This window comes from Zalophus californianus, chromosome 12 (genome assembly GCF_009762305.2).
Source record: "Zalophus californianus isolate mZalCal1 chromosome 12, mZalCal1.pri.v2, whole genome shotgun sequence".
Classification (NCBI taxonomy): Eukaryota; Metazoa; Chordata; class Mammalia; order Carnivora; family Otariidae; genus Zalophus; species Zalophus californianus.
Window position 1 is genome coordinate 63,685,510 of NC_045606.1, and position 20,966 is coordinate 63,706,475.

The following is a 20,966-nucleotide window of genomic DNA, read 5'->3' on the forward strand; positions in this document are numbered from 1 at the left end:
CACACACGCACATACTTTTTAAGTAACTATGAAATAATTAAAAGAACAAAGAAGAATTGTTTAGACATGCCTGATTAAAGACATTTCCACTGAGATATGTGCTTCCTGGGTTGCCAATGTGTGCTTGTACACCGGCACAGAGTTAGCTAGTTCACTGTGGTTGAAATCATTATGCTTTTGGTCGTGGTGGACACAGCATTCCGTCTAAGCAGGAAAGTCATCACAGAGCAAGTGACATTTGGGGCCTGACATTGAAGATAAGTAGGTTTGATTAATGCTTTGAAGCCCGTACCGTGGATGTGCTGAGTCAGCTCAGAAACCTCTCATATGAGCAATGGCTGTTGTATTGAATGCAGACTTTTTTTGTCCACTTGTGGTCATAAGACAGACTACAAAAGGAACGGCAAGTCTTAGGAAACTTGAAAATCATAATTCTCCCAAATGAGACCTTTTTTGATTGACCTAAACCCCAGTGGAATAATGTGGAAATGGCTTAAATTAGGCTGTATATGGAGTCTCTGAACCACTCTTTTGAATGTTTTATCTTATTTTTGGCCATGCTGACTTTGGGATTAAGGTAAGATTTTGTGTTCCTCAGGGGTAAAAAGAAACATACCCACACGGTAAAAGACAGAAAGGAAAAAAAGTAAACATTAGAATACTTTCTAGATGCTGAAATCTTAGACTAATTAGACTTTTGGCTGGTTGGACACCAATTTGCTGTTAAATATTCCTTTGACTAGGATTCATTTATATGACATACCTCTGCCTTTTGCACTATAACATTCTCTTCCTCTCTTTCTCATTTTCAAGGAAGAGACCCATCAGAGGTTTGTGTACATTGAACACCCAATGCACCTCTCAGAGTGACACAGCCTAGGATCATATTGGAATTTTACTACTGCTAGTAATGATAATACTCATTATCTGCCACTTATGGTGGGTGTGTAATGAATGCCAAACTCTGTGATAAAAGCTTTACATCAGTGTTTTAGGTAAAAATTATATTTTATTGGGTGATAATCTAGGTAATTGTTCACATTTGTTCAGGGGGATAAACTTGTTGAAGAGTCTTTTTGTTCAGTGATCTACTGATGCATCATCAATCCACCAATCCATCCATCCATTTGTTCACCATTCATTCATTCAGCCATGCCACAGTACTGAGTACTATAAATGTAGTAAAAGCTACAAGCTGTGGGAACACAGGAAGGGGCTGCTCATTCTAAGAGGTAAAAGGGCCTCTGAGGAGGTCATGTGGAACTCAGCCATAAAGAAGATGTATTTTGATTGGTGGAGAAAGAAGCTTGACTATATTTATATATTTATATCCTGCCTCTTGCCAAAGGATTTAAGGCCACTTATAGGATACATGAAACACATGTAGATAAAAGTTGGGAAAAGGCAAACCAGGTTATCACATTTGTAAAAGTTGCTGAATTGAAATAGCTATTTTTAATTCTTGAAGGATAGAAAAACATCTCTGATAGATTAATATAGAGGACACTGTTTACAGCAGTGAAAAATGACATCACCATCATTTTTATAGTAAATACAAAAGAGAAAAAAGATATGCTTAGGGATGTTGCTTATATCAGAATATCTTAAAACCAAGGTGTGATGCGACAGAAGTGATTCTAATGGGGTGGGTGGCCTGCACACAGCTTTCTGATCCTTCAGGGCCTAGAAGAAAGAACTAGAGAAAAGGCTGAATTTTGTGTTTTGCAGGTAATCCTCTAATTGAGTCTCTAAGTTCTCACAAGTTTCAAGAAATTCAGGACCTTGGTGTACACATAAGAATACCCATCTTAGTTGGGTTATTAGTACTTGCTAGGTGCAAAAATACAGTCATTTAGCTAAATTTTGTCTAACCATGAAAGGGATTTTGGTTATGTACTCTAGTATCAGAATTGTAGGTAGAGAGGGCCGTGTATTATTGCAAGGAGGCATTATTAGTACCATTTTACAAGTGACCTAAGTGAGGCCTGGAGAAATACTCAAGGTCACCAGGGGGTCCATATGTGGGACCCAGGTTATAATTTACTGCCATCTTTTGAGGCAAGTTTACTTCTGGTAGTAAGAACTAAACAATTTAATTCTATATGTATATGTATTCTAGCCTTGAAGTTGACTCTAGCAGGAAGATAGAATTTTTCTTGACTCCTATTGATGGTAATTCCAACAATTCTAATTCTGAGAGTAGCATTTAGTATGTGCCTATAGGTATTTTCAGCATTTCACTGGGCATTCTGATAAATAGAGATTGCTTTTAATCTTTTTATAAGAAGAAAGAGTATAGATGTAAATCTAATGAGTGACTATGAATCTTTGACTTCTTAACTCAGTCCTTGATTCAAGTAACTTGTCAGGGATGTTTTTGTATGCTCCAGGGAGTAGATGCTCATATACTGAAAGAAAGGAGGAAATTGGATTGTAGTCTTTATTTGGGTTTGCTTTTTTATGGCCCTTTTGGTCACCAATCAGATCTTCACATCAGGGAAAACCAAGCTAATTCTACAGAGGTGCGATGCCTATGAAAGCTTGGGCACTTGGCATGTGGGTTGGATTCTGCCTTTATGCACATTTTGAGTTAGTGCCATCCTTTATACCAGTGGACTTGCCATTGCCATCTCCAACCGAGATGGAATATCACTGGTTCTTCTTTTCGCTCATTCTAGTTCTTCTTGGGATATCTTGACTCCTTTTGCCTCTTCCCTGCCAGTACCTTCTTTCTGGATAATTTTACTTGTTTTTAAAATGCAGCTCAAGCATTACATCTTCTAAGAAATCTTCTCTGACCTCCCTGTCCCTACAGTTCCCATATTGGCTTCTTTCCACAACTTACCGTATTACTGTGTTGAAATCATTCTTTGTGGGTTTGTCTCACCAGTAGATTGTGAGCTCCATGAGGGCAGGTCAACATAGACCTGGTCATCTTGGTTCACTATAATGGTAATAAAGATTTGTTGAACTTAAAAGATTCAGTGTGGAATCAAACCCTTTATAACAAAAGCTCTCTACATTATGACCCCAGGGGATTCCCTGGGAACATCTGACCCAGGGCTATTTTTGTGTACCAGGTTTACCTGCTCTTGTGAAAATGTTTAACAGCCCTGTGATGTAATTGTTGATGACAAAGTGGGACATCCTGGCTTCTGTCTTGCTTACACCATGCTGTTGCTTCCCTCTAGGTCAGAGGAAAGTGTTTGACCTCCCATTTGGAAGCTGCCTCTTTCGCAGTGACGTTTATGACAATGGATCTTCATTTCTCTACGATAACTGCACTGCATGCACCTGCCAGGTAATGTGGCTCTGAGGGGCTGTGGTCCAAAAATGCAGTTGGGGTTTTATTTTTATTTATTTATTTCTTTTTTAAAGATTTTGTTTATTTGACGGAGAGAGACACAGCGAGAGAGGGAACAGAAGCAGGGGGAGTGGGAGAGGGAGAAGCAGGCTTCCCGCTGAGCAGGGAGCCCAATGCGGGACTCCATCCCAGGACCCTGAGATCATGACCTGAGCCGAAGGCAGACGCTTAAGGACTGAGCCACCCACGCACCCCGGGGTTTTATTGTTAACAGTATAGCCATGTGTTACAAGTAACACAATGTGTTACTTACTGGAACGAGGCATTATCAATGCCATTTTACTAGTTGAGATCATACTCAAAGTCACAAGGAAGTTAAAACATAGGACCCAAATTACAATTCACTGTTATCTTCCCAGGACCTACAAGTTAGGTTCCAGAGGTGAGAACTAAAGTCTGAGGAGGCTATCCTGAGGTACTTTCTAAAATCAGACACATAGATGTGGCAGTGTTCTCTGGCTCTAACTATCAAAGATGAATTCTCTGACACACCTCGCACTAAAAATGACTTTAATCACATTCAAGAGGAAAGAAAAGCGTGGATTTATAGTTTATCACAAAGATAAACCTGATAGTTTGGGAAGAGAGTATTTATGCATTGTTCATTGTACCATTTCTTACCTGAGGCATTGCTTGCTTTTCTCCAAAGGCAACCAGAGGTCTAATGACTGGTAAAGAATGAATTCCACAGCTCCAGAATTTTCTTTTATCTTATTTTATTTTTATTATTTTTTTAAAGATTTTATTTATTTATTTGACAGAGAGAGACACAGCGAGAGAGGGAACACAAGCAGGGGGAGTGGGAGAGGGAGAAGCAGGCTTCCTGCGGAGCAGGGAGCCCGATGCGAGGCTCAGTGTGGGGCTCGATCCCAGGACCCTGAGATCATGACCTGAGCCGAAGGCAGATGCCTAACGACTGAGCCACCCAGGTGCCCCCAGAATTTTAAAGGGATGCACATCACACATTAATTGACTGTGCTTATGCAGTGATTTATTTTTAAAACCAAGAAGAGAACCATTTTAATGGGAGATTTTAGGATCATTCATTAGTGGGTTAAGCCAAACATCTGTGTGAAATGAATTTAGAATAATGCATTTTGGTGGTGATGGTTGTTGTTTTGTTTTTAATAGCTAAAGCGCTAGAGAGGGAAAGAGAGGAGTTTTGCTCAATGTCAGCTATGAGTCAGTAGCTAGGATTAGAGTTCAGAAGTTCCTGATTACTTGAGGCATGCTTTGTTAAGTAGCATGCACTCCTTCAGGGGGGTGGCTGAATAGGGGCTGAACTGTCTGTTCCTTGGCACTGACACTGAGTATTTCCGAAGACTGAGAATACTTTCCTCAGGCTCCTTCCTCTCGTCGTTTGCACTATCCTATGCTAAACATACAGCCACTCCTTCTGTTTGCCTTGGCATCCATCCTCCAGACTTTTCTTCCTCTCCAGGAATTTTACAGGTTCTAGCTTCCTCTTGAGGGTACTGAACCTTTGATGAAACATACCACATCCCCAATTCTCTTAATTGCAGGAGAGCAGACTGAGAATCTGTTATGCTTGCAGTGCTTTGGGTCTCATGGATTCTTTTGAGAGAAGATTAGGCAATATGTCCCCGTGCTCAAAAAAGTGTAATTAATATTGTTCCTTCAAGAGGTTGTCTTTTCTCAGAGTATGCGTTTACAGTCATCTTTGGAAAACTGGATGCTTGAAGTCATTTTGGATAATCAGTATTATTTTCTGTCTGCTTAGAGCTTCCCTCTTCAGCATCTCCACCCAGTGCCATGGCAGGTGCAGGAAACTGTTTAATAGTACTCTGAGCACAGTATGGTTTCAGGTCTTTGGGCCTTCAGATCTGATGATTCCTCCACCTGGAGTGTAGCCTCATCTTTCAGTTTGATTAGCAAACTCCTCTTCCTACACAACAGCCTATCTCACATGTTACGTCCCCTGGGGAGGCTTTCCTGACTCACACAGGTAGGTAATTACCCCTCTTTTCTGTTACCTCTATACCTCTACTAATTCTGGTTACTACATTATATTGCAATTTATTTGTTCCCGTGGTCCTCTCTCTCCGTTTGCTCTGTGAACTCCTTGTATACAGAAGCACATCCATCCATCTCTGTATTCTCATTGCTTAAACTACTGCCAGCCATATGATCTAATGCATGCCGTGTGTGTGTGTGTGTGTGTGTGTGTGTGTGTGTGTGTGTGTGTGTAGTGAAAGGTGGGAAATCTATTACTGTGAAGTATGTATTACTTGAGAGCTAGGGAGTACGCTGTTTTCAAACTAGAAATCAAGACGTGCAGCTTGGCAACATATTTTTTCCCAGTTTATGAGTAGACTTATAATAATTTCTATGTGCCAGAAACTGTGGCAAGTGCTTTGCATATTTCATTTAAATCGCACGATAAACCTGAGAAGTAGGTACTCTCACCTCCATTTTGAAGATGAGGAATCTGAGGCTCAAGGAGATGGATTTGCATAAGATAACATACCTAATAAATGAACTGGTCTTGTCCAATGCTAAATCCTACCCATTATCTGATGTGGTAGAACCTTAAAAATAAAACACAACTAATGCCATCTTTAAAAGGATTATCTCATTGTCATATTAATCTTAGATGGATAGGTCAGTAGGAGTATAGTGGATGAATACCAGGAGTACTTCTTGAAGTCATAGGATTAACAGAGGAGCTACAGAAGTTACATACATTGATTGACACACCTGTTTAAGTGAGTTCTCTCTCAACGCTAACTAACAAGAGAGGGCTTGGTCTCGTTTCCCTGTCATCGGTCTCCCAGTAACTCCACACTGTGAGGGTATTGCCCATCTACCTGGGACACTGCTTTCCTCCATCCCTGCCTGCCACCGAGTCTCACAAGTGTTTTGCTCTTACATTCATTCCAGCTGACAACCTACTCCGGTAAAATTGAAACTTGTTGGCTGGGGAACTAAACAAGTTTACTTTTCTTGAACAGCTCTGAATTTTTCTCCAGTGTGTTGAATAAATTAGTAGGCACAACTTACTTGGCTATTTTGTTCATGCGATGCCACTTCTTTAGAAAGCAAGCCATACCTCTTAAAGTTACAGATATAAACTCGTCACTCTCAGGGGGTAAGTGGTCTGACGAAGGTTACATCCTTTATGGAGGAGCCCTAGAGCCCAGGCCCAGTTTTGGACTTGCTTGTTCAGTTCTTCTGTGAACATAGAACACACTAAGGAATTTCACCTTGAGGAGGAACAACAGCTCCTAATGTTTACTTTTTGATTAGATACCATGCCTTTATGCTAAACCCCCTGAAGGTGGCATAAAGCCCTGGAGGAGACCCGAGAGGGCAACGTTCATGAAGGACGTGCAAGAGGAAAAGGGCAGGAAGAAGGAAACTGGTGAGCCACACGCTGGCTGGAGTGCAACCAGAAGTTTCTTGAACATTAAGTTATAGACATTGGAAGGTAGCGAAGGTATATCACACTTCTCATAGCTTCTTCATCTTCTTGTCCAGATACCTCCATCAACAAATAACATTTTGAGGGGAAAGAGAGATTTATTGCAACAAGTTACAGTGTGATATCTTCAGAATATGTTTTAAAGCAGTTAGTTGTGGGTTGTTAAAAGGAGGGTCAGGTGGGATGTTTGGTAGAGATGGAGAACATTTTTAATTTCTGGTTTGCCCTCGGGCCCCCAGGACTCCACCGTGGTGTGTAAGAAGAAGTGCTCCCACCCTGGTGGCTGCGTCAGAGGGGAGGAGATGTGTTGTGAAGAGTGCCTCCTGCGCATGCCTCCGGAGGACATCAAGGTGTGCAAGTTTGGCAACAAGATTTTCCGGGTATGTCACAAGCCAAGTGCCTGGGAACCACTTTCTACATACGGGAATGTAGAAAGCTCCAGACAAAAGGCAGACCAGAGTAATCCATATTTTGTAGACACATATGTCATGTGTGTGTGTGTGTGTATGCAAATGTAATTATTTATATTGCAATACTAAATATACATATATTTAAGATCAAATACATGTGGGGCAGAGAAGCAACTGTTTGGAAAAATGGTTTTTTTTTGGCTTTATTTTTGCTTTACAAAGTATTTTAAGCCTGTGAAACATGATCACCACATGTGCAGGGCCAGTGACTAGGACTGAGTTGAAGACAGTGCTGTTCTGGGTGCCCTAATGACTGGGGGCATCTCATTTAGTTAGAGATGCTCAGTGTCCCTTTCCGAGATCCTGATGGTTCTGTAGCTTAATACTTTTAGAATTTTTCACAAAGCTTCTTTTTCAAAGAGAGACTTTTCTCACTTGGAAGATGCTCAGGTGAGGATATTGATGCCAGCACAGCCGCTGAGCAAAGGTGAGAGAGTCTTGCCCCAACTGAGCCACCAGCGTTGGCCACTGACCATCTGCTACTCGTCAACTGCTACCCATAGTTTTCTGTTAGCGCAGCTGTGCAGTGACCATGTAAACATCAGAATGAAGATTATTTTCTTTGTCCAAAGGGCTTTCCATCTGGTCTGTTGGGTGGAAGGAGTCTTTCTGTACCTGAAGGTGCCACCTCAGGACATTCCTGAGACTGAGAACCATGGAATCAAGTCAGACGTGGAAGCTCCTCCTCATCCTGCACTTAGCCAGATTTCCTTTTGCATTGACAGAGTTGGAGGGAGAGTCTTGATTCCTATGCAATCAGTAAGAAGACATGATGGGTCATGCCCAGAGGAAGGGGGTCATGTGTGTGTTGTATTTACACCAGGCTCTCAGAGCCACTCATGTGTCCTTTTAACATAAAGTCATCCTCCATTTCCCGAGCACCTGGATGCAATAGACTCCCTCTCATGCTGGTATTGTGTGCAAAGAGCTTTCAAGGCCCCTTATACAAAGGTTCCTTTATGTGATGAGGCTTAAAATAATTTGCAGAGAGTTACCTTTGAAACACCAAGTCCTAGAAATGTGCACTCAGAGAATTTGGACTAGTCAGATGTCCTTTAAGACAGATTCAGTTAGTTCTTTCTCTCCTGAGAAATAAAAAGCTCTAGAAGTCCTTAATACAGCTTCAAAAAATGAGAAGGAAGAGGAAAAGGAGCAGTCATCCTCAAAATCTGAGCTAGTTTTTCTGTTTTTAACAGAATTTGCTGCTTATATCTACAAACCCAGGAAGGAATCCTTGTTTTGTTTTCAGACCCATCTCTTTTGAATGTAATCTACTTTTCCACAAGCTAGGCCATGCATCCCTGTACATTCTCTAGAGGAACGGGGCTTCTTGTGGCTGGGTATTTGGCAATTGCATATTATAAACTCAGTGAGCCAAAAATATTCCTCAAAAAGCCTTCTCTGGGTTAGAAAATGTGTTCCAAGGTGCTAACCAGCTTTTTGGGAGCAGAGGATCTGACAGGCAGGAACACGTTATCTTGGAGTATTCTGTCTGGGCTCCACATATTTAGATGGCTTGCTGATCAGGTGTCTGCCTGGGCAATGAGAGTCCTTTGAATTAGCCTCTGTTCTTTGCATGTTCATGTCCTATGTAGTCCAGAACCATGTCACATCTGGGAACAAACTAACCACTTTTGTACATCTCAACTGTTGGTGTCTGGGACAGCTTAAACATTTCAGTTCTATCAAACAGGAAAATTAGACCTTTGCTACTGCATCATATATGAAAATTCATGTTTGTCTTCCAGGGTGAAGCTAAGTAAACAATGCAGGAGGAGCAAGATGCAAATATGATTTGGTTAGATGCACAAGAATTCTTTTTCTATCCTGGAGAGGGCACACACACACACACACACACACACACACACACACACACACACCCTCCAAGGGTGAAGCTAAGTAAACAATGCAGGAGGAGCAAGATGCAAATATGGTTTGGTTAGATGCACAAGAATTCTTTTTCTATCCTGGAGAGGGCGCACACACACAAACACACACACACACACACACACACACACACACACACACACACACACACCCTCCAATCGCAGAGACATCTCAGGGTAATTTAGTCTGATGATGGATCCCTCACTCAGGGTAAGAAATGCTCTTCTTGGCAGAGAAATCCCAGCGTGTTGGATTAGCTCCCATCAGCCTCCAGCTGATAGCAGAATCCTGTGCTCTCTCCTTATAGGATGGAGAGATGTGGTCCTCTGTTAACTGCACCATCTGTGCTTGTGTGAAAGGCAAGACAGAGTGTCGAAAGAAGCAGTGCGTTCCCATCAGCAGCTGCCCCCAGGTATGTCCGGAATGCAGGTTGGTTTTTTTCTTTACCTTAAGGTCTTGGGAAACACCCTACATGTGCCATGGTTACATGCCATCTTCTGAACACAGAATCCAGATCCACTGATACTTCCAGGTTCCTGGACAGCCACAACCCCCTTTGCAAGGCCCCTTTGGGAAATTCTAGTCTCGCATGAAAATAGCTCCTAACCTTTCACTTGTCCCAGCTCTTCTATTCCTCACTGACTTTTCCCACTCCTTTGTTTTAATGTCTCCAGCTCCTGTTAGATCTGCTCTCTTGTTCCTTTTGTTGGGTTTTCCATTGAACAGCCTTCCCATTTTTCTCTTCTCTTTCTCTTTTCTCAAATTAGGGATTTCTTCCCTTAGTCTTTCAAAGTAGTATGTAGTCGTTTAGTAATAAACTCCCCGAGAGGTTTCTCTGGCGGCCTAGCGACACCCCCGACCCCTTTACTGCGTTTTCCTTCCCTAACCCTGGACTCCGTCGTAGCCCCAAATGGAAATAGTGCCCCTATGGAAATATCTCTTTTCAGAAACGCACAGTTCCAGAACTCGGAAGAAAGCTGCCATTATCTTCTAAAGCATGAGCTTCATTGACTTCACCTCGGCAACCTGAAACCTCTCAAGGTTTTATGCATTTTGGGAAAATGTCAAACCTATTCAATACCTTCCAGTGAATGAAAAAAATATATCCATATATTCAGGGCATGTCCTCCCTTCTCTCTTATAGACAGCTTTTAATTTTATTCACATCTGTTATTATTATAAACAAAAAGTTGCTGTTTTTACTTGAGTGCCAAATGAGGCACGAAAAAAACAACAGCTGTTGCTATTGCACAACTGAATGGAGGAGAAAAAAAAGGAAAAAAAAAAAACAACCCTAATTAGTCTTACTTTAAAAAGCCTCAGACATAAAACTGAAAACCTCCCGTGAAAGAAAAAAAAAAGGAGATACAATAAGTAGACTTGAACATGGTCTGCTTATAAATATTCATTGGGAAAAATGGGATCACATCATTTATGCCAGTCCTTGGGGAACCCTCACTGTTAATGAACTCAGGCAGCACATGTTGGTAATAATGGGCTTCCTTATTCTACAAGACAAAAACAGGATGCTGTGCCAACCTGGTGGCTCAAGTAACTAGCCTCAGCAGGCCGTGGTGGGGTTTCCAGCTTGACTGGAGTCCCCCGGCTTGTGGCAGGCTTGATGGGTTTCATTGTCCTCTTGCTGTGGGGAGGTCAATGTTCTTCATGTCAGCGGCATCTCAGCATCTCCTCTCTGACAACCTCATTTGAGCCAGGAGCATCTGTCTCTCCAAGTGCAGACCTTTCCCCCACCTCACCCCTCCTGGTCTTGTGGAAGCTTGTCCTGCCCGGCTCCTGCCCCAAGGGCATGTTTCTGTTTCTAGGCATCCTTCCAGCAGTTCCTCAGGGGCCAGCACAAGGACTTTGGAAGATAACTTAGTTCTACTATGGAAATCCTGTTAAATGCTTATTTCCCCTCCTTTGCATTGCCTGGGGAAATTTAAAAAAGTGTGTGTGTGTTTGTGTGTGTGTGTGTGTGTGTGTGTGTGTGTGTGTGTGTGTTTTCTTTTGAAGAAGCAGACTCTATTCCCTGCTCTATCCTTCCTGACTGCTACTCATCTCTTTTTCCAGAAGTATGTGTGCCTTGTTGAAGAAGGGTTTCCTGTCCATCCTCCCTGACAGACCCCACTCTCCCTCAACCCCTCCCTCATCCCCAGCCCTGAGGAAAAGGAGCGCCTTTGGTGAGAAGGGCTGTGAGGGGTTCCAGTGGGGACAGGTTGTTTATAACACTGCCATCTCATCATCACTGATACATACTGAGACTTTCCCTATAGTTGCAGGACTTACCCTGTTTAATGTTGAGACCACCCCTCTGAGTTGGGTGCTATTACTAGACACTTCTTACCAGTGAGGTCACAACGTGTCCAGAGTTCCACAGCTAGTTACATAGAACTTGGGAGCCTAGACTTCATAGCTTGTGCTTGACTTATTCCTTATGTGATTCAGTGAGATTACCAGCTCCACTCAGTTTCAGAAGGGAGATGGCAGTTTCTGCCAAGGTGCAGATGTAGGGGATCATATAGTCACCCTTTGTTGGGGCCTTTGTTCAAGTAGTTCTGCCTCCTCCTGATAGAGCACTTTACTGCACTCCCCTGGGGCCACCAATCCATCAGCCCGAACCGACCTCAGTTGATCTTTTCTTCAACTGCTTTTGGTGACAAGAAACCGAAGGGGGCCCTCTGTGCCAAATAGAAATAGATAATCGAACTCTAGGCAATGAAAATACGTCATAATGCCCCAAACCAGGGAGGGCTGAGTGGGGCCGAGTTTTAAGCCTCTTTCAAAGTTGTCATAGTCTTTAATGTACCATTTTAGGCCTGGCTGATGCAAAAATGAATGAGACGTGGTTCTAGTTCTTCAATTATCAACCAGCATTTTTAAAGTCTGTATTTTTTTTTTTTTTGAGTGCCTAAATCTATTCTTTATGCAATTGACCCCTAGTGGCAATTGACCACATTTCTTCTTCTCTGTGAGTCTCATTGAGTCAGAGACAAGACAATGACATTCTCTGATATGGACCCTGAGAATACGTTTCCTCCTTTTAATGCCATGCATTAAAAAAAATTAGAAGAAATGGAATATAGGAGATTACACTGTATTTCCAGAAAGGTAATGGGGAATTACTCAGCATTTCAAAACCCTCAGCTTCATTGGCTTTAACTGCATAACAGTGACTTAACATAGATAGCATACCACTTTCTGAAAGAAGAAATCTGACTGAATTTTTTCTGTAGCACAGATATTGTCCATATCTATAGGCCTGTGCTAGGGATATGATTTATTGTTTGGGCCCCTCTGACAAGCAAAGACAGAATGAAAACCTTACATGGATCGAGAGGTTGACAGATGATTCCCATTTTTATGTGTGTATGCTTTGTCTCTAGAGGGCTAGTTTGGATATCAATGAAAAGGTTGAATCCAGACTGTCTCCATCTTCCCCCCATGTGAGAAAAATCACACCAGTGAGCCCCTCGGATATTATATTTCTCAGATGATAAGAACAGGAAAGCTTTCTGAATGACTTTGCCTGCATCAGAACCTGATATTTCAAAGTTCATTTTTGCCACCATCATCACTGTCTGGGAATCAAGTTCAAATACAGCTTGGACTGATTTCATTGGTTTAACTGGTATTAGATTTAAAAAAAAGAGTTTTGTCCTCAGCAGACCCTGTTTCTTAACATTAAATTTGTTTGTTTTCCTTTCCCTCTTGATTAGGGTAAAATTCTCAACAGAAAAGGATGCTGTCCTATTTGCACTGAAAGTAAGTTTATTCCTTTGGAAATTGCTATTAATATTTGTTTCACACTTTATAATTCAACAAGAAAAATGGTGGTGTAAGGTTTGGCACATTTTGTGTCTCTCAGTATGGGATGGAATCACCCCACTTTCCTCCGGACACTTTAAGTCAATTGTAACCCTCTCACAGAAGGCCAAAATTGAGATGTTTCCATTAGAAATTGTTGCTAATAGAAATTTAGAAGTTAAGTGGTCTGATGAGGATTTAAGAAGGACCAGATAACTTAATATGCATTTTAACTAATAGCATCTGCAGTCATAGCAGTTAAGGTGATATCCAGTAAGACAAACAAGGTACATAATCTGGGAGGGATTTTCCTTCTTTCATTATAAAGCCAAACAGCTACCCTTCCTTCTCCCCACCCTCACCCTCTTTACCATTTCACCTGTGCACATCCAGTGTTACTGTTGGCGAAGTGAAGCGAGGTCTTTAGACTGGCAGTGGTTTGGCCATACTGTTATTTTTAAGCTGAGTTTTTGAAGGGTCTCTCTAACATGGCTTATTCCGAAAACTGGCTGAGACTGCACTGCTAATCATTTAGACAGAGCGTAGCAACAAGATCAATGTTATCCACACATATTGACATGTGACTTGCAAACTGCCATTTTCATCCTTTTCAAATTCATACAGTTTTGAGACAGCTGATATATTTATTTATTTATTTGTTTGTTTAATAAGCTTCATGAGTACAGCTTTATAATTCGACATCTGTATTCACTACAGAGTATCACCACAAGTCTAGTTACCATCTATCACCATAGAGTTGACTTTCTTCATCCATTTCATACACACACACCCTCCCCCATCTGCTTCCCCTCTGGCAACCACTAATCTGTTCTCTGTATCTCTGAGTTTGTTTTTATTTTATTTTATTTGTTTGTTTGTTTTAGATGACACATATGAGTGAAATCATGTGGTATTTATCTTTCTTCATCTGACTTATTTCACTTAGCATAATACCCCCAAGGTCCATCCATGTTGTTACCAATGCAAGATTTCATTCTTTTTTTATGGCTAAGTACTATTCCATTGTCTAAATATACCACATCTTTATCCATTCACGTATCAATAGACACTTAGGTTGTTTCCATATCTTGGCTATTGCAGATAATACTGCAATGAATATAGAAGTGCATATATCTTTTCAAATTAGTGTTTTTGTATTCTTCAGATAAATACCCAGAAGTAGGGGGCGCCTGGGTGGCTCAGTTGTTAAGTGTCTGCCTTTGGCTCAAGTCACGATCCCGAGGTCCTGGGATCGAGCCCTGCACTGGGCTCCCTGCTCAGCGGGAAGCCTGCTTCTCCCTCTCCCACTCTCTCTGCTTGTGTTCACTGCGTCTCCCTCTCTCTCTGTCAAATAAATAAATAAAATCTTTTGAAATAAATAAATACCCAGAAGTAGAATAGCTGAATCATATGGTAGAATTTTTTGAGGAATCTGTATACTATTTTCCACACCGGTTGCACCAATTTACACTCCCGCCAACAGTGGATGAGAGTTCCCTTCTCTCCATACCCTTTCTAACACTTGTTTATCTCTTGTCTTTTTGATAATAGCCAATCTAACAGGTGTGAGGTGTTATCTCATTGTGGTTGTGATTTTCATTTCCATAATAGTTAGTGATGTTGAGCATCTTTTCATGTGCCTGATGGCCATCTGGATGTCTTCTTTGGAGAAATGTCTATTCAGAGCCTTTGCCCCTTTTTTAAAATGTTTGTTTTTTTGTTGTTGAATTGTACGAGTTCCTTATATATTTTGGATATTAACCCTTTATCAGATGTATGGTATACAAATATCTTCTCTGAATCAGTAGGTTGTCTTTTCATTTTGAAGATGGTTTCCTTTGTTGTACAGAAGCTTTTTGGCTTGATGTAGTCCCATTTGTTTATTTTTGCTTCTGTTTTTCTTGCCTTTGGAGTCAGATTCACGAAGATGTCAGTAAGACTGATGTCAAGGAGCATATTGCCTATGTTTTCTTCTAGGAATTTTGTGGTTTTAGGTCTTATAGTCAAGTCTTTAAATCCATTTGAATTAATTTTTGTGTATAGTGAAATGTAGTGGTCTAGTTTCATTCTTTTGCATGTGGCTGTTCAGTTTTCCTATAATCATTTATTGAAGAGACTGTCCTTTCTCCATTGTATCTTCTTGGCTTCTTTGTCATACATTAATTGTCCATATATGTGTGGGTTTATTTCTGGGCTCTCGGTTCTGTTCCATTGATCTGTATTCTGTTTTTGTACCAAAAAATATGATTACTAGAGCTTTATAGTATGGTTTGAAATCAGGGAGTATGATACCTCCAGTTTTGTTTTTGTTTCTCAGGATTACTTTGGTTATTTGAGGTCTTTTGTGATTCCAGACAAACTTTAGTATTATTTGTTCTAGTTCTGTGAAAAATGATATTGGTATTTTGATAGGGATTGTATTGAATCTGTAGATTGCTTTGGGTAATATGGACATTGTAACAATCTTAATTCTTCTAATGTATGAGCATGAAATATCTTTTTTTAAAACTTTTTTATTTTTATTTTTTTAAAGATTTTATTTATTTATTTGAGAGAGAGAGAATGAGAGATAGAGAGCACAAGAGGGAAGAGGGTCAGAGGGAGAAGCAGACTCCCTGCTGAGCAGGGAGCCTGATGTGGGACTCAATCCCGGGACTCCAGGTCATGACCTGAGCCGAAGGCAGTCACTTAACCAACTGAGCCACCCAGGTGCCCGAGCATGAAATATCTTTCCATTTTATTTGTGTCTTCAGTTTCTTTCATCAATGTCTTATAGTTCAGTGTGCAGGTCTTTCACTTCCTTGGTTACAGTTATTTCTGGATATTTTATTCTTTTTGAAGCAATTATATGTGAAAATTAAAAAAAAATTTCTTTCTGTTGTTTTGTTGTTAGTGTATAGAAATGCCACGGATTTCTGTATATTGATCTTATACTCTTCAATTTTACTACATTCATTTATTAGTTCTAATTGTTTTTTGGTTGTTTCTTTAGGGTTTTAAATATATATATATATATATATATATATATATATATATATATATATATATATTATATCATCTGCAAATAACGACAGTTTTTCTTCTCCCTTTCTGATTTGGATGGCTCTTATTTCTTTTTCTGGCCTAATTGTTTTGGGTAGGTACTTCCAGTACTATGCGGTGAGAGGGGGCATTCTTATCTGGTTCCTGATCTTAGAAGAAAAACTTTTAGATTTTCATGGTTGAGTGTGATGTTAGCTGTAGGATTGTTATGTATGTCTTAATGTTGAGATATATTTCCTCTGTATGCACTTTGTTGAGAGTTTTTATCATAAATCGCTGTTGAATTTTATCAAACGCTTTTTCTACATCTGTTGAGATTGTATTATTTTTATCCTTAATTTTGTTAATGTGGTGTATCCCATTGATTGATTTGTGGTTGTTGAACCATCCTTGAATCCCTGGAATAAATCCTACTTGACTGTGGTATGTGACCCTTTTAATGTATTGTTGCATTTGATTTGCTGGTATTTTGTTGAGGGTTTTTGCATCTATGTTTATCAAGGATATTGGCCTGTAATTTTCTTTCTGTGGTGTCCTTATCTGGTTTTGGTATCAGGGTAATGCTAGCCATAACATGTGTTTGGAAGCTTTTCCTCCTCTTCAATTTTTTTGGAAAAGTTTGAGACTAGGTATTAAATTTTTGAATGTTTGGTAGAATTTACTAGTGAAGCTATTTGGTCCTGAATTTTTGTTTGTTGGGAGGTTTTCAATTATTGTTTCAATTTCCTTATTAGTAATTCATCTGTTCAGATTTTCTATTTCTTCCTGATTCAGTGTTAGAAGATTGTATGTTTCTAGGAATTTATCTATTTCTTCCAGGATGTCTAGGAGTTTGTTTGGCATATAATTGATCATAGTAGTATCTTATTACCCTTTGTATTTCTCTGAGATCAATTGTTACATCTCCGCTTTCATTTATGATTTTATTTCTTTGAGTCCCTTTCTTTTTGTCTTGGCTAGTTTAGCTAAAGGTTTGTCAATTTTGTTTGTCTTTTCAAAGAACTTAATTTCATTGATCATTTTTGTTGTGTTTTTAGTCTTGACTTCATTTATTTCCACTGTGATCTTTATTACTTCCTTCTACTAATTTTGGGCTTTGTTTGTCCTTATTTTTTTTAGTTCCTTTAGGTGTAAAGTTAAATTGTTTATTTGAGATTTTTCTTGTTTCTTGAGGTAGGTCTGTATTGCTATGAACTTCCCTCTTAGAACCACGTTTGCAGCATTCCGTAGATTTTGATATGTTGCATTTCTGTTTTCATTTGTCTCTAGTTATTTTTGGATTTTTCCTTTGATTGCTCTGATTGCTCTGATTGGTTGTTTAGTAGCATGTTGTTTAGTTTTCATGCTTTTGCATTTCCCATTTTTTGTAATTGGAATTTATAATTAATTGTAATTTGATTTCTAGTTCCATATCATTGTGGTTGGAAAAGATGCTTGATATTATTTCAGTTTTCTTGAGTTTATTGGGACTTTTGTGGCCCAGCATGTGATCTATCCTGGAGAATGTGCCATGTGCACTTGAGAAGAATGTGTATTCTGCTAGTTTGGGATGGTATGTTCTGCATATATCTATTAAGTCCATCTGGTCTAATGTGTTGTTTAAGGCTGATGTTTCCTTATAGATTTTTTTGTCAGAATAATCTATCCATTGATGAAAATGCGATATTAAAGTCCTTTGCTATTATTGTATTACTTTCAATTTCTCCCTTTAGCTCTGTTAATATTTGCTTTATGTATTTTGGTGCTCCTATCTTGGGTGCATATATAATAAATTAATAAATCACTTAAAATAAATAAACATAACATTAACATAAAAATGTTATATCTTTTTTCTGGATTGACACTTTTATCATTATGTAATGCTCTTCTTTGCCTTTTATTGTAGTCTTTGTGTTAAAGTCTATTTTGGGGGCACCTGGGTGGTTCAGTCGGTTAAGCATCTGATTCTTGATTTTGGCTCAGGTCACGATCTCAGGGTTGTGGGATCAAGCCCCATGTGGGGTTCTGCACTCAGTGCAGAGTCTGCTTGTCCCTCTCCCTCTGCTTCTCCCCTGACTCACATGTATGTGCTCTCTCTCTCTCTCTCTCAAATAAATAAATAAAATATATTTTTTTTAAGATTCTATTTATTTATTTGACAGAGAGAGACACAGTGAGAGAGGGAACACAAGCAGGGGGAGTGAGAGAGGGAGAAGCAGGCCTCCCACCGAGCAGGGAGCCCGATGCGGGGCTCGATCCCAGGGCCCTGGGATCATGACCTGAGCCGAAGGCAGACGCTTAAGGACTGAGCCGCCCAGGTGCCCCTAAATAAATAAAATCTTAAAAAAAAATAAAGTCTATTTGTCTGATATGAGTATAGCTATTCCAGCTTTCTTTTCATTTCCATTTGCATGGGATATTTTTTCTATTCCTGCTCTTTCAGTCTGTGTGAGTCCTTAATTCTGAAGTTGAATTTCTTGTAATCTCTTGTAGGCAGATAGCTGTCTGAAGTGTTTCATCAAAAGAGAAGTATTAGTAATGTCATTATCAAATTAGTTCTATTGTATAAGCAGGATTAACAAAGCCATGAAATCTATTAGAAAGTATTTTATGAACTAGTTAGCCTTAGAGAAGTGGGCTTTGATAATTGTTGAAAACAGCTTTCACATAGAAACAAGTTTTTTCATTCCACATGTTTAAAATCATATAGCTAAAAGTTATCTTGGCTTTGTTTTTTTGGACAATAGATATGTATGTGAGATGTAATAAATATATTTATTATATATCTCTCTCACTATTTTTTGAGACAGAGAGCTATTAAATAATTACACATTATACACTGGATAAAATGTAGATTGAATTAATGAAAATTAAACTGTAGCTTTAATAAAATAATTTTTCTTTAAAGAGAATGCTGTACATAAAATAACTCAAAGGAAGCCAACCAAGTATGACTTAGTAGAGCCCCGCAGTTAGTGCAGGAAAAATTACCCATGATTAACACACTAGTTGATTTCAAATGGTATATAAATTATTACATTTAATCATCCTCCCAGAGACTCTCTGAGGAAACTTTGTTTACGGATGGTTTGGAGGCTAGGCCCAGCTTCCTTCCTTCCTGGATGAGCACAGTAGAATTTAAGTTTATGAGGTTCTCCTCTGTATCCATGTCAGTGAAGATGTTTGCATTTCTCTAGAAAGTATTTCCTTATTGAAGCAGACACAGAATTCAAAGGAACCCTTAAAATTTTCTAGCTAACCATTTCAATTTGCATGAACACAGATAGGTTACATCTGCTAATCACAGTGCTGTCAGGTAGGATCACTGCTTATCAGTTTAATAAAAACATGACCAGTCTTGTGCATAAACAGCCCAAATCTTGAATTATCCGACTTTATGAAGGTGAATGAAGTGAACGAAGAATGAAGGTGATGATTACTGAGATAGTTGAGAGAAAAGTCACATTTCATTATTAGTCTATCCACTATGAGCTAGCCTTTTTTTTCATATCTAGAATAATGGTGGCTTGTCAGAAAAAAAAGAAAGAAAAAAGTAGGATTGGGCATGACAAAAATCAAAGCAAGTTTTTAACCAGCCGTCTTAGCTATTGTATTTGTAAAACATGGGAATGAGCCTGACTTCTGTCTCTAAGAGAGCAGTTGGCAAGGGAGAAAATCATCCAGCTGTTAGGGTACCAGGGAGACCATTGACTGTGCACCTGCATCCAGCAGGTCAGTGCGGGAAGAGCCCAGGCATGTGGTTCTTGGTCCAATCTACATGATATCATCAGATGGCTATTTCTCAATTTCCTTTGGTGTTCTTTCCATCTGTTTACTCTCTCTTGCTCTCCAGCAGTTCTTCCATCAGTGCTATAAAACACATTCTATTGGCAAGGTTTATTTATTCAGATTGAGTTAAGAGATGGGATGACTTCCAGATTTTTTAAGCAATGCCCCGATTTTCCTAACACATCAGGTAGACTTATTCTGATGTCCTTTAGCTATTGCCTAAAGATCTCCTATTTTGAAATTCCTTTGGCATTATATCCAAGATCCAGAACAAACCTTTGGGCTCATTTTTTCCTACTCTGTCAATTACGAAAGCTCTTCTGACATACGGGTTTCTAGAGCAGACCAATGAAGGCTGAAGTTCAAACGAAGGCTAGTGTTTTCTAAAACAGAAAAGTGACTGATTTCTATCTTATTCAAACAAAATCACACACACCCATACACACCCCATTAGTTGCTACAGAGTTTTCAACCTCAGTATTATATGGTTTGACTAGAAAATTCTTTGTTGTGGGTTGCATCCTGCACATTGTATGATGTTTGGCAGCATCTCTGATCTCTATCAGCTACAGGCCAGTAGCACTTCTCTCCCAGAGATTATGGCAATCAACAGTGTCTCCAGACATTGCCAAATGTCTCCTGGGGTGATTTACACCCTTCTCCCCAGGACAAATGGTTGAGAACCATTGGTACTCCTAACAGAGATAACAGCATGGGTGAATGCAGAAATAAACACCTGTGGTGCTAGTAGCAGTAACTTACTCTCAACACACAGTGAGTAGATGAAATAGGAGCCTAGAGCTGGGGTAAAAAATGGCAGACCAGAAGTCTTTGGATGTAATTGAGTGTGTTCGGATTTTCATTGCTTAGCCCTACAAAAAATGATAAAGGCATAATTAATCTTGATTGGTTAAAATTCACCATCTTTGCTTTAGTTGCTAGGAAGCTAGAAATAAATTTGTAGCCCACCTCTAATGGCAGGTAGTTTTTGGGTAATAAGCTTATTCCTGACTTCACCTTATATGTCTACCTTTATGTGTTTTGAATCATTTAGTATGTATGCCTGTAAGCTACTCCCAATCCTTTTTGGAAGGAGGCAAGAATAAATACTTAGATACATATATAGTTTCATACACTGATGAAAAGGATTGATTATACAGCTTCAGATACTCTAAAACTTACTTTTATT

The 20,966-nt window shown here is 39.6% G+C and overlaps 2 protein-coding genes across 9 annotated transcripts in view; one reads left to right on the forward strand and one right to left on the reverse strand.

Moving 5' to 3' along the window:
* LOC113911067 (nascent polypeptide-associated complex subunit alpha, muscle-specific form-like) overlaps positions 1-20,966 on the reverse strand; it is a 163,041-nt gene that overhangs the window by 128,937 nt on the left and 13,138 nt on the right. The window lies entirely within an intron of this gene.
* Positions 1-20,966, forward strand: part of BMPER (BMP binding endothelial regulator) — a 247,675-nt gene that overhangs the window by 128,093 nt on the left and 98,616 nt on the right. For 7 of the 8 annotated variants that reach the window (XM_027574993.2, XM_027574997.2, XM_027574991.2 and 4 more), the window contains 4 exons: positions 3,192-3,301; positions 7,046-7,186; positions 9,471-9,575; positions 12,880-12,925. In XM_027574993.2, the coding sequence (XP_027430794.2) occupies positions 3,192-3,301; positions 7,046-7,186; positions 9,471-9,575; positions 12,880-12,925 (402 nt within the window). The remainder of the gene's footprint in view (positions 1-3,191; positions 3,302-7,045; positions 7,187-9,470; positions 9,576-12,879; positions 12,926-20,966) is intronic. The other variant, XM_027574992.2, reaches the window with a different exon arrangement.